Source organism: Dicentrarchus labrax, unplaced genomic scaffold (assembly GCF_905237075.1).
Source record: "Dicentrarchus labrax unplaced genomic scaffold, dlabrax2021, whole genome shotgun sequence".
Taxonomy (NCBI): domain Eukaryota; kingdom Metazoa; phylum Chordata; class Actinopteri; family Moronidae; genus Dicentrarchus; species Dicentrarchus labrax.
This window is the reverse complement of record NW_026136705.1, coordinates 19368181-19383372: the sequence shown is the minus strand read 5'-3', so window position 1 is coordinate 19383372 and position 15192 is coordinate 19368181. Positions and strand designations below refer to the sequence as shown.

At 37.1% G+C, this 15192-nt stretch overlaps 2 protein-coding genes across 8 annotated transcripts; both read left to right on the top strand.

Annotated features, from left to right (window-relative positions):
- Positions 1-3369: 3369 nt before the first annotated feature.
- On the top strand, positions 3370-14464 carry or30bu1 (odorant receptor, family 30, subfamily BU, member 1). 7 transcript variants are annotated; one of them, XM_051400723.1, is made up of 5 exons: positions 3370-3392; positions 12594-12817; positions 13377-13554; positions 13649-13952; positions 14115-14464. In XM_051400723.1, the coding sequence occupies exons 2-5, from the start codon at positions 12595-12597 to the stop codon at positions 14406-14408; spliced, it is 999 nt and encodes a 332-aa protein (XP_051256683.1). In that variant the 5' UTR covers positions 3370-3392; position 12594; the 3' UTR covers positions 14409-14464. The 7 variants fall into 7 exon arrangements, with proteins under 7 accessions (XP_051256683.1, XP_051256684.1, XP_051256680.1 ...); XM_051400724.1 differs by lacking the exon at positions 3370-3392 and adding an exon at positions 3402-3490 and having other exon boundaries at positions 12604-12817; XM_051400722.1 differs by lacking the exon at positions 3370-3392 and adding an exon at positions 7906-7933.
- On the top strand, positions 3470-5482 carry LOC127363810 (olfactory receptor 2A12-like). Its single transcript, XM_051400737.1, has 4 exons — positions 3470-3704; positions 4240-4417; positions 4512-4815; positions 4978-5482. Exons 1-4 carry the CDS (start codon positions 3482-3484, stop codon positions 5269-5271), a joined length of 999 nt encoding a protein of 332 aa, XP_051256697.1. The 5' UTR covers positions 3470-3481; the 3' UTR covers positions 5272-5482.
- Positions 14465-15192: the final 728 nt, after the last annotated feature.

Below are 15192 nucleotides of genomic sequence, written 5' to 3'. Positions count from 1 at the left end.
TGCTTCCCGGAGGACAAAAGTCTTGCTTACACCTGTTATGACCAAATTGACTAATTGATCCTGAGAGGGTTCAGCCACACACACACAAACATTTATCACACAAATGGTGCAGCTTATTATTGTTGAAGAATTTGTTTTCTCTAATGCGCATCCGTTCACCCTGCGGAGGCAGCTGTCTGTTTGTCACTTGTTTTTACTACTCTGCAGAGTTACAATCATACCATGATTTACTTTTACCCGAATAAACGCAACAGACAAGATAATATATCTAATGATACCATTATCTCATTATCTAATGATAAGAACCTAAGAACCACAAAGCAGAAAGCCAAAACAATTATATAATTGCATAATACACACCAAAAGACATCACAATTGTAAACTTGGCTTGGCATACCCATGATAAGGGCTTGTATGTGAGTATGCATCAGTTCAATAACTTTTAACTCTTACAACAGGGACTGGTAAATATTTTTCAAAGACTTAATCAGTCGGTCATTCTCTAAATATCGGCATCGGCATCTGGCATTGAAAAACCCATATCGGTCGACCACTACTACTTGGTAAACATTACAGGCATGAGATAAGGAGAGAGAGAGAAGAAGAGAAAGCAGATAGTCTGCCAGAAAGCGCTGAAAACCCTTGGCCTTCTCTCAATGAGCTTCATGATGTAGTCACCTGAAATGGTTTTCACTTCACAAGTGTGCCTTGTCAGGGTTCATTTGTTGAATTTCTTGCCTTCTTAATGGGGTTGGGACCATCAGTTGTGTTGTGCAGAAGTCAGGTTGGTACACAGCTGACAGCCCTATTTGACAACTGTTAGAATTCATATTATGGCAAAAACCAATCAGCTAAGTAAAGAGAAACGACAGTCCATCATTACTTTAAGAACTGAAGGTCAGTCAGTCCGGAAAATTGCAAAAACTTTGAATGTGTCCCCAAGTGCAGTCGCAAAAACCATCAAGCGCTACGACGAAACTGGCTCACATGAGGACCGCCCCAGGAAAGGAAGACCAAGAGTCACCTCTGCTGCTGAGGATAAGTTCATCCGAGTCACCAGCCTCAGAAATCGCAATGAATGCCACACAGTAGCAGACACATCTCTACATCAACTGTTCAGAGGAGACTGCACGAATCAGGCCTTTATGGTCAAATAGCCGCTAAAAAAACACGATTAAGGAAAAGCAACAAGCAGAAGAGATAATTATTATTAGTTTATTATCAAAATTGTTGTTTTTCCACTGACACTATCAATCTGAACAAAATAATAACAGATCTAGAGCTGGTCTAATCACATCTGGATGGAGAAAAAGCAGTGAAATTACCATATTTACAATGGAGCTTACTTTGAAGTCTCCATGCTAACCTGAGCTAGATCTGTGTTTTGTATCTAAATTAGACCTGGTCTGATGTAGTCTGAATCAGGAAAAAGCAGTGAAACCAAATCACCATTTTTGTATTGTCCCTGTTTCACAGCTTTAAGTGGTGTACGAATGGCAAGTCCTCAGATTAATACGGCCAATTCAAATCTTAAAATAAATTAAGTTTGTTCAAACACCTGGTCAACAGCTTTTTGGTGGTTTACAAAGCTGTCAGTTGAATAACTAAATGTTACTGTTTGCCCCATTGGGCCTGGAGGCTTTAGTTTTAAACTTAGTATGGCTGCTAGTTAGCTTACAGGTGCTATGAGTTAGGGAAATCAACATTGGCTAAGCTACATTTAAAAATACTGAAGGCCCTAGTATTTTTCAATAAAGCCTTTTTCTATATCCTTTGTGGCTCCAGGTATGTTCTTCCTTCTCCTGTCCAATGTTTCATTTTGGCTCCCCCATCTTACATAAAAGTGTGCTAAATTGCAAGACATTCACAGCGGTCTCTCCCAGTTGTGCATTGTAGCTTGTCTGTGCAAGCTGATTTATTTTTCCTAGAAAGTCACAGCATATTTGTCCAATTTCCATGAGTGTATGGAATAAGGAAACAGGAACAGTTGTCTCACCCTATAGTCTGTGGGCCAGTATTTATTCTTCTGTGGCTAAAAGTAATTTGATAATGGTCCTTACTGCCTGAAGTCAAGTGGCTATGTGCAAATACTAATGGCCCATTTTTGATTTTTGGGAAAGCTAAATATGCTAGACATGTCACTGTTTATAAAACAGGGCTTGTATCCTTTGCTGTACAGGCTGCCTTAAAAAAAATACTACAAAAAAAAATAAACCACAGGTTTCTCCACAGCAAAGCACACATATCAATGGGTCAAAAAACACGGCGGATTTAAAGGGGTGGCATTGGGTGGCAGTGCCTGGCCACCCGATGCCACCCAGTTGGTGTCAAGTGCTGTAAAATTAAATACATTAATTAAGATTAATTAAAAAAATAACTTGTTACACATATAATTTCATGATCTGTTATGACCACAGTTTAGAATAAGCGATAGGTAAATTCAAGGAAAACAGACATGTATTTGGAGAAATGTCTGAAGATTTGGACATAAAACAGTTCCTAATCTTTAGATATATTCTATTCCCTGTTTACTAATGTGCCACAATAATGTAATGCAATGTTTTTGAGTTAAAATATCTTCATTTGGGGGATTTTCTAAGTAAACATTGATATATGTGATTGTTTGTGATTAAAATATATTTCTGCCACCCTTTAATGCCTCCATGTCACCCTCTTGCCGCATCACAAATATTTCTATAGATACACCCCAGTCAGTAAATACCATGTAATATATTGGTCCATGTCTGGTCTTACAGTACCCTAATAAAAAGCTAATATCCACATAGTGTAGTACTTTTTACATTGTTGGACAACACAGGCATACTGAACTTGAATATAGACTAGATCAGAGGTTTTCAAAGTCAGAGCCTGTGGGCCTCCCCTCAGGGAAATTCCTGTATGTCTATCAGATCATTAATATGTTAGCCTATTTGATCCATCCAATGTTTGTTGTATTTAAAGTACGGCAATATCTAATTCTAATATTTCACAAACATGATTTTCATTTGTTTAATTTTGGCAGCAGAATCTAAATGTAAAGTAGAGCCTACCCTGCATTTAATATATATTTTTTTTCCCTACCATACCATATGTTACATGGTTTATGGTATATGATGAAAATTAATGAAAACAGTGCACCAATATTGTGTTCATCATAACACACTGACTTTCTGTCAGGCATTAGTGAAGTTTTGGATCCCGATTTAGTTTGAAAGTTAGATAAAAACAAGGCTTTATTTTTTTCTTGCCATGATACAATTGTTATGGAAAAGTTAATGGTGTGCAACTTTTTTTTTGTCCTCCACTGGGTCATTTCCTGCCTGTTACAAAATCTTTATAAAACTGACAGGCTGCTGCTTGTGTTTGTCACACCATCAAGGCCGTCCGGTGAGGTAAGCACTGAAGTGCATCTCAAACTCATTGCAGACACAATCCCTCTCAATCATGTGCTGTGCTGTAATGGTTGTATTGTTTCTTCAGTATGGTTCAGGTGGATGAGAACTACACACAAGTTTCAGAGTTTGTTATTGTGGGCTTCCCAAGTCTCCAGCCGGGGGATTTTAACCTGGTAGCATGGTTCTTCTTTTTCCTCTATGTGGCTACGGTGGGGGGCAACCTTTTGCTGGTGGTGCTGTTTGCTTTGGAGCGCAGCCTCCAGAAGCCCATGTACATCGTCATGGTCAGCCTGGCCCTCTCAGACATTGGTAAATATGGTATTGTTTGTATTGTACTGCCTACTACTACTGTGTATTAGGTGTTACACATAAAAATATTACTGCCAACGGTCAGCACATTGCTATTTAAGAAACACTGATGGTCTCAGTGGTTGTACAAATTACTGTTGTTGACTTTGAGCATAACCCGGATTCACTATCTCAGCGCCCTCTCTTAATCTTTTGATGTACAGCAACGTTGAGACTTGACCAGGAAATGTGAGAGAAACAGTCAATACTTGAACTATAGTCCAAGTTTTTGCTGAAAGAGGTTAAAAAAAAAGAAAAAAAAAAAAAAAAAAATTTTTTAATTTTATTTAAAATTTTTGGGGGGGGGGGTTTTTTTGAAAAGGATTAATTTTTTTTTTTTTTAGTTTAAGTGAATGCATTTAAGTGTGACATTACTTCATAGGTTTAAAAATTAAAGTGATACTAAAATGGAAGTGAAATAGCTGAATAGTAAAAAGTCAAATCTGCTTTGCCCTGTCTTTTCTCATTTTTCTTCTCACCTCTCATTCTCCTGTAGGGTTTGCCACAGTTGTTTTACCCAAACTGACTGCTCGCTACTGGTGGAATGATGGGAGTCTTGGCTTTCACACTTGTCACTTCCAACGGCACATGATCCACTATTTTGGCTCCCTGAACTCCCTGATTTTACTGACAATGGCCCTGGACCGATACGTGGCTATCTGTTTTCCTCTCAGGTGAAGGGAAGCAATCTAAGCCCTGAAATAAGACTATATGAAATGAAATATGACTTAATTTTCTTTCTCTCTCTACCTCCCTTTCTCTCCTCAGATACCCAATGGTGATGACAAACCAAACCATGACGGGCCTCACGGTCTTCTGCTGGGTGGTTGCGCACATCTTCCCTGGCATTAGCACCATCAACTTCACCATGATGCCGTTTTGTGGGCCTAACCAAATCCTACAAGCCTTCTGTGACACTCTGTCTCTTAAAGCTCTTGTGTGCAGAGACACTGGCGAACTATACAGCAAAGCCTTCACTGTAGCGATGTTTATTCTTTATGTTCCTTTATCCTTCATCATATTATCTTACATTTTCATCATCATCTCAGTATTGCGCATGGCCAGTGGACAGGTGAGGTTATACTGTCCTACCCTTTAATATACTTTACTTTGATAATTAGTGCCCACCCTTAAATCTAAGGTCACACACTATTTATTTTCTAAATTTTACACACATTTTATTTCATTTTATTATTCATACCTCATTTTAACCCTAAGACACTGTTCTCCTCAGGGCAGAAGGAAAACCTTCTCTACCTGTGCCACCCAGGGCTGCATCATTTCCATCTACTACATACCACGTTTCTTTGTCTACTCCACACCTTTCTTCCCTAACCTGACGATGACCGCTGACAAGCGTATAGCCACCATCCTCTTCTACAGCCTTTTCCCTCCACTGATCAACCCGTTCATCTACTGTCTGAGAACCAAGGAGATCAAGCAAATATTTGCACGCTGGATCTGGAGACAAAAGGGCATTGCGCCTAAGAAGCAAGGCCAAATTGAAGCTATCACCAAATCACAATGAGAAGTAATGCAAGACCTTTATTGTTGTAATAAATGCATGCATGATCATTTAGTCTATATGGTTATGCACAGAAAAGTGTTTGATTATAGAAAATAATAATAACTAAAATGCTGTTTTAGTGTGGAAACCAGGGCACAAGTTTATATCCCTCTTTCTGTCCTGCTTTCACTCTGTCTGTATGTGTATAAATAGTGCTTTAATTCAAAAGAAACTTATCCTGCATTTCTATCTGTGTCAATATCTTAAGTCTTAAATGTAAACAAATGCCATATCAAAAACAATATGAGTCTCTCTAAGTCGTATAGATGCAAACTGAACCTTTGAGATGTGCGACACGTTTGTAAGAATGTGTTTTGGCAGTTTTTGGACTCATCGTCACAGATAACATTGATATAGTTCATAGCAGCAATTCTCCATTCTCTTGTAAAACAAAACACACTGGAGGGAGATGCTGCAGACATATCAGCATGTCAAAACCATCACCAACAGAAGGAACAATTATAAGTATTGCATTAAAGACAAACTAAAGCAAAGGGTAAAGATTGCTAGTTATTTAGGGAGAAAAGACAGTAAAACTAATCCATATTCATGACCTATGGGTATTAAAACACAAAAATATTTTTGAACCACCGAATGGTGACTGAATCTGATTTAAGAAATATTTATAATTAATATTATGGTGACAGAACTTTTAGGTTTTATTGAATGACTTTAAGTCCCCAAATCATCATTATTATTACAGGAGGTCTGTGTTAATGAGTCTATAAACTTTTACCAGACTACATTCCCATTATTCTTATTCAATTCATTCAAGCAATATTCCATATTTTCCAACAGGAATATGTGGAATTTGAGATGAAGAAACCTTTAAATATAGCTAATATATGTTATTCTCTATCTCTTATCTGTTGACTGTTAACTCACAACAAAACACATTCCTACAAACATTGCTGGAATATAAAGTACATTTGCTCAAGTGCTACTTAGGTACAGTTTTAAGTTGCTGTTGCTTTAATTGAATGTTTTTCCTTTTGCTCTTTTACTTGGCTGCTAAAGTTACTTTGCAGATTAATCATTTACACACAACACATGTAATAATCATATACAGAGGTGGACAAAGAATCAGATCCTTTACTCAAGTAAAAGCAGTAATACAACATTATTAAAATACTGTTTCAAGTAGGAGTATAGAAGTATAAATGGATTTAAAGCATCTAAAGTAAAAGTACTCGTTCTGCAGAAAAATTAGCCCTGTCAGTGTTATATTATTATTAAATTATAAGAAACATTTTACTGAGCTAGTTTTAACTACTTGTAACCCAACCTAGGAGTCGGGCCCCTCAGCCATTTCAGTGGAGCAAAAGTAGCGTGGAATGGAAATAATCAAGTACAAGTGGCTCTTAAAATGTGCAGAAGTACAGCACTTCAGTAAGGACTTTTTTTGTACATTTTGCCACTAATCGTATGTGGTGCATTGTCATAGCTTGACACAGAAAAATCTGCATAGCAAATAGCTCCTGTAGAAAAAAACATTTATATGTTTATCAGACAGTGTGAGGAAGAGCCTTGTGCTCGAAATGTAATGAAAACTCTTTCATGATGTGTATTTGTGTAGCTTCCCAGCAGCTACTACATCCCTAGTTCCTATAAAAGGTGAACCAAAGTAATTGAGTAATCTCAGTGAACACATATTCTGTGGTAAAGTTATCCAAAAAATCCATGAAGGAGTCAAAATTCCCATGGTACAAGTAATTTAAACTGCTGCCTTCATATGAAAGCATTGATGATAATAATAATAATAATAATAATAATAATTATAACAATAATAAGTCATAAAAATACATAAAATGAATGAATTAACTTAGTTGACTGTTTACTTGTGATGGGAGTGTTTTTACATTGTGGTATTATAATATTCAAGTTCAGAAAAGAATCACAGTACTTCATTTATAACTTTAAATGAAATGCATTGCCTGCATTACTGTTCAATAACTAACTGTAGCTAAGTGTTTTACATGTGTGTAAAGTTAAGCCTTAGTCTTAACCAGTTTCCCAACAGACTCATTTCAGCAGAAATGCAGCACAATCCACTGCCATGTAGTTGTCAGATAGTTCAAGATTTATTGAGTCACAGTTTATGTGCAGTAAGACATGACAAAAGGCAGTGCACTTCAATAACCTTTATTTAGATTACAGATATATTCCATTTTGAAGTTTGAAGTCTAATATTTCACCAAACCAAAAGATGATGTTAATTTGTTTAATTTTGGCAGCAGAATTTAAATGTAAAGTAGAGCCTACCCTGCATTTAATATATATTATTTCTTTCCTACCATACCATAATGTGACATGGTTTATGGTATATGATGAGAATTAAGGAAAACAGTGCACCAATATTGTGTCCATCATAACACACTGACCTTCTGTCAGGCATTAGTGAAGTTTTGCATCCCGAGTGAGAAAATCATTAGGATTCAGTTTAAAAGTTAGATAAAAACAAGGTTTTATTATATCTTGCCATGATACAATTGTTATGGAAAAGTTAATGGTGTGCAACTTTTTTTTTGTCCTCCACTGGGTCATTTCCTGCCTGTTACAAAATCTTTATAAAACTGACAGGCTGCTGCTTGTGTTTGTCACACCATCAAGGCCGTCCGGTGAGGTAAGCACTGAAGTGCATCTCAAACTCATTGCAGACACAATCCCTCTCAGTCATGTGCTGTGCTGTAATGGTTGTATTGTTTCTTCAGTATGGTTCAGGTGGATGAGAACTACACACAAGTTTCAGAGTTTGTTATTATGGGCTTCCCAAGTCTCCAGCCGGGGAATTTTAACCTGGTAGCATGGTTCTTCTTTTTCCTCTATGTGGCTACGGTGGGGGGCAACCTTTTGCTGGTGGTGCTGTTTGCTTTGGAGCGCAGCCTCCAAAAGCCCATGTACATCGTCATGGTCAGCCTGGCCCTCTCAGACATTGGTAAATATGGTATTGTTTGTATTGTACTGCCTACTACTACTGTGTATTAGGTGTTACACATAAAAATATTACTGCCAACGGTCAGCACATTGCTATTTAAGAAACACTGATGGTCTCAGTGGTTGTACAAATTACTGTTGTTGACTTTGAGCATAACCCGGATTCACTATCTCAGCGCCCTCTCTTAATCTTTTGATGTACAGCAACGTTGAGACTTGACCAGGAAATGTGAGAGAAACAGTCAATACTTGAACTATAGTCCAAGTTTTTGCTGAAAGAGGTTGAATGAAGTTGGCCAGAGAGAACCAAACACTGCTGTAACTGATATTAAAGATTTAAGGCTGTGGAGCTTTTACTGAACAACATGAATCCGTCTGTCTTTTAGTTTAAAAGTTAATGCATTTAAGTGTGACATTACTTCATAGGTTTGAAAATGAAAGGGATCCTAAAACTGAATATATGTGTCTTCTTCTACCATGAAATAGTAAAAAGTCAAATCTGCTTTGCCCTTTCTTTTCTAATTTTTCTTCTCACCTCTCATTCTCCTGTAGGGTTTGCCACAGTTGTTTTACCCAAACTGACTGCTCGCTACTGGTGGAATGATAGGAGTCTTGGCTTTCACACTTGCCTCTTCCAACAGCACATGATCCACTATTTTGGCTCCCTGAACTCCCTGATTTTACTGACAATGGCCCTGGACCGATACGTAGCTATCTGTTTTCCTCTCAGGTGAAGGGAAGCAATCTAAGCCCTGAAATAAGACTATATGAAATGAAATATGACTTAATTTTCTTTCTCTCTCTACCTCCCTTTCTCTCCTCAGATACCCAATGGTGATGACAAACCAAACCATGACGGGCCTCACGGTCTTCTGCTGGGTGGTTGCGCACATCTTCCCTGGCATTACCACCATCAACTTCACCATGATGCCGTTTTGTGGGCCTAACCAAATCATACAAGCCTTCTGTGACACTCTGTCTCTTAAAGCTCTTGTGTGCAGAGACACCAGCGAACTATACAGCAAAGCCTTCACTGTAGCGATGTTTATTCTTTATGTTCCTTTATCCTTCATCATATTATCTTACATTTTCATCATCATCTCAGTATTGCGCATGGCCAGTGGACAGGTGAGGTTATACTGTCCTACCCTTTAATATACTTTAATAATTAGTGCCCACCCTTAAATCTAAGGTCACACACTATTTATTTTCTAAATTTTACACACATTTTATTTCATTTTATTATTCATACCTCATTTTAACCCTAAGACACTGTTCTCCTCAGGGCAGAAGGAAAACCTTCTCTACCTGTGCCACCCAGGGCTGCATCATTTCCATCTACTACATACCACGTTTCTTTGTCTACTCCACACCTTTCTTCCCTAACCTGACGATGACCACTGACAAGCGTATAGCCACCATCCTCTTCTACAGCCTTTTCCCTCCACTGATCAACCCGTTCATCTACTGTCTGAGAACCAAGGAGATCAAGCAAATATTTGCACGCTGGATCTGGAGACAAAAGGGCATTGCGCCTAAGAAGCAAGGCCAAATTGAGGCTATCACCAAATCACAATGAGAAGTAATGCAAGACCTTTATTGTTGTAATAAATGCATGCATGATCATTCAGTCTATATGGTTATGTACGGAAAAGTGTTTGATTATAGAAAATAATAATAACTAAAATGCTGTTTTAGTGTGGAAACCAGGGCACAAGTTTATATCCCTCTTTTTGTCCTGCTTTCCCTCTGTCTGTATGTGTATAAATAGTGCTTTAATTCAAAATAAACTTATCCTGCATTTCTGTCTGTGTCAATATCTTAAGTCTTAAATGTAAACAAATGCCATATCAAAAACAATATGAGTCTCTGTAAGCCGTATAGATGCAAACTGAACCTTTGAGATGTGCGACACGTTTGTAAGAATGTGTTTTGGCAGTTTTTGGACTCATCGTCACAGATAACATTGATATAGTTCATAGCAGCAATTCTCCATTCTCTTGTAAAATAAAACACACAGGAGGGAGATGCTGCAGACATATCAGCATGTCAAAACCATCACCAACAGAAGGAACAATTATAAGTATTGCATTAAAGACAAACTAAAGCAAAGGGTAAAGATTGCTAGTTATTTAGGGAGAAAAGACAGTAAAACTAATCCATATTCATGACCTACGGGTATTAAAACACAAAAATATTTTTGAACCACCGAATGGTGACTGAATCTGATTTAAGAAATAATTATAATTAATATTATGGTGACAGAACTTTTAGGCTTTATTGAATGACTTTTAGTCCCCAAATCAGCATTATTATTACAGGAGGTCTGTGTTCATGAGTCTATAAACTTTTACCAGACTACATTCCCATTATTCTTATTCAATTCATTCAAGCAATATTCCATATTTTCCAACAGGAATATGTGGAATTTGAGATGAAGAAACCTTTAAATATAGCTAATATATGTTATTCTCTATCTCTTATCTGTTGACTGTTAACTCACAACAAAACACATTCCTACAAACATTGCTGGAATATAAAGTACATTTGCTCAAGTGCTACTTAGGTACAGTTTTAAGTTGCTGTTGCTTTAATTGAATGTTTTTCCTTTTGCTCTTTTACTTGGCTGCTAAAGATACTTTACAGATTAATCATTTACACACAACACATGTAATAATCGTATACAGCAGTGGACAAAGAATCAGATCCTTTACTCAAGTAAAAGCAGTAATACAACATTATTAAAATACTGTTTCAAGTAAGAGTATAGAAGTATAAATGGATTTAAAGCATCTAAAGTAAAAGTACTCGTTCTGCAGAAAAATTAGCCCTGTCAGTGTTATATTATTATAACATTATAAGAAACATTTTACTGAGCTAGTTTTAACTACTTGTAACCCAACCTAGAAGTCGGGCCCCTCAGCCATTTCAGTGGAGCAAAAGTAGCGTGGAATGGAAATAATCAAGTACAAGTGGCTCTTAAAATATGCAGAAGTACAGCACTTCAGTAAGGACTTTTTTTGTACATTTTGCCACTAATCGTATGTGGTGCATTGTCATAGCTTGACACAGAAAAATCTGCATAACAAATAGCTCCTGTAGAAAAAAACATTTATATGTTTATCAGACAGTGTGAGGAAGAGCCTTGTGCTCGAAATGTAATGAATAATCTTTCATGATGTGTATTTGTGTAGCTTCCCAGCAGCTACTACATCCCTAGTTCCTATAAAAGGTGAACCAAAGTAATTGAGTAATCTCAGTGAACACATATTCTGTGGTAAAGTTATCCAAAAAATCCATGAAGGAGTCAAAATTCCCATGGTACAAGTAATTTAAACTGCTGCCTTCATATGAAAGCATTGATGATAATAATAATAATAATAATAATAATAATAATAATAATAATAATAATAATAATAACAATAATAAGTCATAAAAATACATAAAATGAATGAATTAACTTAGTTGACTGTTTACTTGTGATGGGAGTGTTTTTACATTGTGGTATTATAATATTCAAGTTCAGAAAAGAATCACAGTACTTCATTTATAACTTTAAATGAAATGCATTGCCTGCATTACTGTTCAATAACTAACTGTAGGTAAGTGTTTTATATGTGTGTAAAGTTAAGTCTTAGTCCTAACCAGTTTCCCAAGAGACTCATTTCAGCAGAAATGCAGCACAATCCACTTCCATGTAGTTGTCAGATAGTTCAAGATTTATTGAGTCACAGTTTATGTGCAGTAAGACATGACAAAAGGCAGTGCACTTCAATAACCTTTATTTAGATTACAGATATATTCCATTTTGAAGTTTGAAGTCTAATATTTCACCAAACCAAAAGATGATGTTCATTTGTTTAATTTTGGCAGCAGAATTTAAATGTAAAGTAGAGCCTACCCTGCATTTAATATATATTATTTTTTTCCTACCATACCATAATGTTACATGGTTTATGGTATATGATGAGAATAATGAAAACAGTGCACCAATATTGTGTCCATCATAACACACTGACTTTCTGTCAGGCATTAGTGAAGTTTTGCATCCCGAGTGAGAAAATCATTAGGATTCAGTTTAAAAGTTAGATAAAAACAAGGTTTTATTATATCTTGCCATGATACAATTGTTATGGAAAAAATTAATGGTGTGCAACTTTTTTTTTGCCTCCACTGGGTCATTTCCTGCCTGTTACAAAATCTTTATAAAACTGACAGGCTGCTGCTTGTGTTTGTCACACCATCAAGGCCGTCCGGTGAGGTAAGCACTGAAATGCATCTCAAACTCATTGCAGACACAATCCCTCTCAATAATGTGCTGTACTGTAATGGTTGTATTGTTTCTTCAGTATGGTTCAGGTGGATGAGAACTACACACAAGTTTCAGAGTTTGTTATTATGGGCTTCCCAAGTCTCCAGCCGGGGAATTTTAATCTGGTAGCATGGTTCTTCTTTTTCCTCTATGTGGCTACGGTGGGGGGCAACCTTTTGCTGGTGGTGCTGTTTGCTTTGGAGCGCAGCCTCCAAAAGCCCATGTACATCGTCATGGTCAGCCTGGCCCTCTCAGACATTGGTAAATATGGTATTGTTTGTATTGTACTGCCTACTACTACTGTGTATTAGGTGTTACACATAAAAATATTACTGCCAACGGTCAGCACATTGCTATTTAAGAAACGCTGATGGTCTCAGTGGTTGTACAAATTACTGTTGTTGACTTTGAGCATAACCCAGATTCACTATCTCAGCGCCCTCTCTTAATCTTTTGATGTACAGCAACGCCGAGACTTGACCAGGAAATGTGAGAGAAACAGTCAATACTTGAACTATAGTCCAAGTTTTTGCTGAAAGAGGTTGAATGAAATTGGCCAGAGAGAACCAAACACTGCTGTAACTGATATTAAAGATTTAAGGCTGTGGAGCTTTTACTGAACAACATGAATCCGTCTGTCTTTTAGTTTAAAGGTTAATGCATTTAAGTGTGACATTACTTCATAGGTTTGAAAATGAAAGGGATCCTAAAATTGAATATATGTGTCTTCTTCTACCATGAAATAGCTGAATAGTAAAAATTCAAATCTGCTTTGCCCTTTCTTTTCTCATTTTTCTTCTCACCTCTCATTCTCCTGTAGGGTTTGCCACAGTTGTTTTACCCAAACTGACTGCTCGCTACTGGTGGAATGACGGGAGTCTTGACTTTCACACTTGCCTCTTCCAACAGCACATGATCCACTATTTTGGCTCCCTGAACTCCCTGATTTTACTGACAATGGCCCTGGACCGATACGTGGCTATCTGTTTTCCTCTCAGGTGAAGGGAAGCAATCTAAGCCTTGAAATAAGACTATATGAAATGAAATATGACTTAATTTTCTTTCTCTCTCTACCTCCCTTTCTCTCCTCAGATACCCAATGGTGATGACAAACCAAACCATGACGGGCCTCACGGTCTTCTGCTGGGTGGTTGCGCACATCTTCCCTGGCATTAGCACCATCAACTTCACCATGATGCCGTTTTGTGGGCCTAACCAAATCCTACAAGCCTTCTGTGACACTCTGTCTCTTAAAGCTCTTGTGTGCAGAGACACTGGCGAACTATACAGCAAAGCCTTCACTGTAGCGATGTTTATTCTTTATGTTCCTTTATCCTTCATCATATTCTCTTACATTTTCATCATCATCTCAGTATTGCGCATGGCCAGTGGACAGGTGAGGTTATACTGTCCTACCCTTTAATATACTTTACTTTAATAATTAGTGCCCACCCTTAAATCTAAGGTCACACACTATTTATTTTCTAAATTTTACACACATTTTATTTCATTTTATTATTCAAACCTCATTTTAACCCTAAGACACTGTTCTCCTCAGGGCAGAAGGAAAACCTTCTCTACCTGTGCCACCCAGGGCTGCATCATTTCCATCTACTACATACCACGTTTCTTTGTCTACTCCACACCTTTCTTCCCTAACCTGACGATGACCGCTGACAAGCGTATAGCCACCATCCTCTTCTACAGCCTTTTCCCTCCACTGATCAACCCGTTCATCTACTGTCTGAGAACCAAGGAGATCAAGAAAATATTTGCACGCTGGATCTGGAGACAAAAGGGCATTGCGCCTAAGAAGCAAGGCCAAATTGAAGCTATCACCAAATCACAATGAGAAGTAATGCAAGACCTTTATTGTTGTAATAAATGCATGCATGATCATTTAGTCTATATGGTTATATACAGAAAAGTGTTTGATTATAGAAAATAATAATAACTAAAATGCTGTTTTAGTGTGGAAACCAGGGCACAAGTTTATATCCCTCTTTCTTGTCCTGCTTTACACTCTGTCTGTATGTGTATAAATAGTGCTTTAATTCAAAAGAAACTTATCCTGCATTTCTATCTGTGTCAATATCTTAAGTCTTAAATGTAAACAAATGCCATATCAAAAACAATATGAGTCTCTGTAAGTCGTATAGATGCAAACTGAACCTTTGAGATGTGCGACACGTTTGTTTTTGAACCACTGAATGGTGACTGAATCTGATTTAAGAAATTATTATAATTAATATTATGGTGACAGAACTTTAGGTTTTATTGAATGACTTTAAGTCCCCAAATCAGCATTATTATTACAGGAAGTCTGTGTAAATGAGTCCCATTAACATTCCCATTATTCTTATTCAATTCATTCAAGCAATATTCCATATTTTCCAACAGGAATATGTGGAATTTGAGATGAAGAAACCTTTAAATATAGCTAATATATGTTATTCTCTAAATTTAAACAGAGAGAACACATCAAACTGACCTTTTAACTTAGGTAAGTCGGTGATATATAAACATATTTGCAGTGTAACTGATAATATGAGATGTCCTGAAGCTGTAATAAAGGAGATTATAAAAAAGGACCACTGTAATGAAATGAGAAACTGAGTAATCTGCAGTTACAGTTG

Excerpts from the sequence above, each read along its gene's own strand:
- LOC127363810 (XM_051400737.1), top strand. The coding sequence starts at position 3,482 with ATGGTTCAGGTGGATGAGAACTACACACAAGTTTCAGAGTTTGTTATT. Across the intron at positions 3,705-4,239 it reads CCTGGCCCTCTCAGACATTG|GGTTTGCCACAGTTGTTTTA; the intron begins GTAAATATGGTA and ends ATTCTCCTGTAG. Across the intron at positions 4,418-4,511 it reads GCTATCTGTTTTCCTCTCAG|ATACCCAATGGTGATGACAA; the intron begins GTGAAGGGAAGC and ends TTCTCTCCTCAG.
- or30bu1 (XM_051400719.1), top strand. The coding sequence starts at position 12,363 with ATGATACAATTGTTATGGAAAAAATTAATGGTGTGCAACTTTTTTTTT. Across the intron at positions 12,818-13,376 it reads CCTGGCCCTCTCAGACATTG|GGTTTGCCACAGTTGTTTTA; the intron begins GTAAATATGGTA and ends ATTCTCCTGTAG. Across the intron at positions 13,555-13,648 it reads GCTATCTGTTTTCCTCTCAG|ATACCCAATGGTGATGACAA; the intron begins GTGAAGGGAAGC and ends TTCTCTCCTCAG.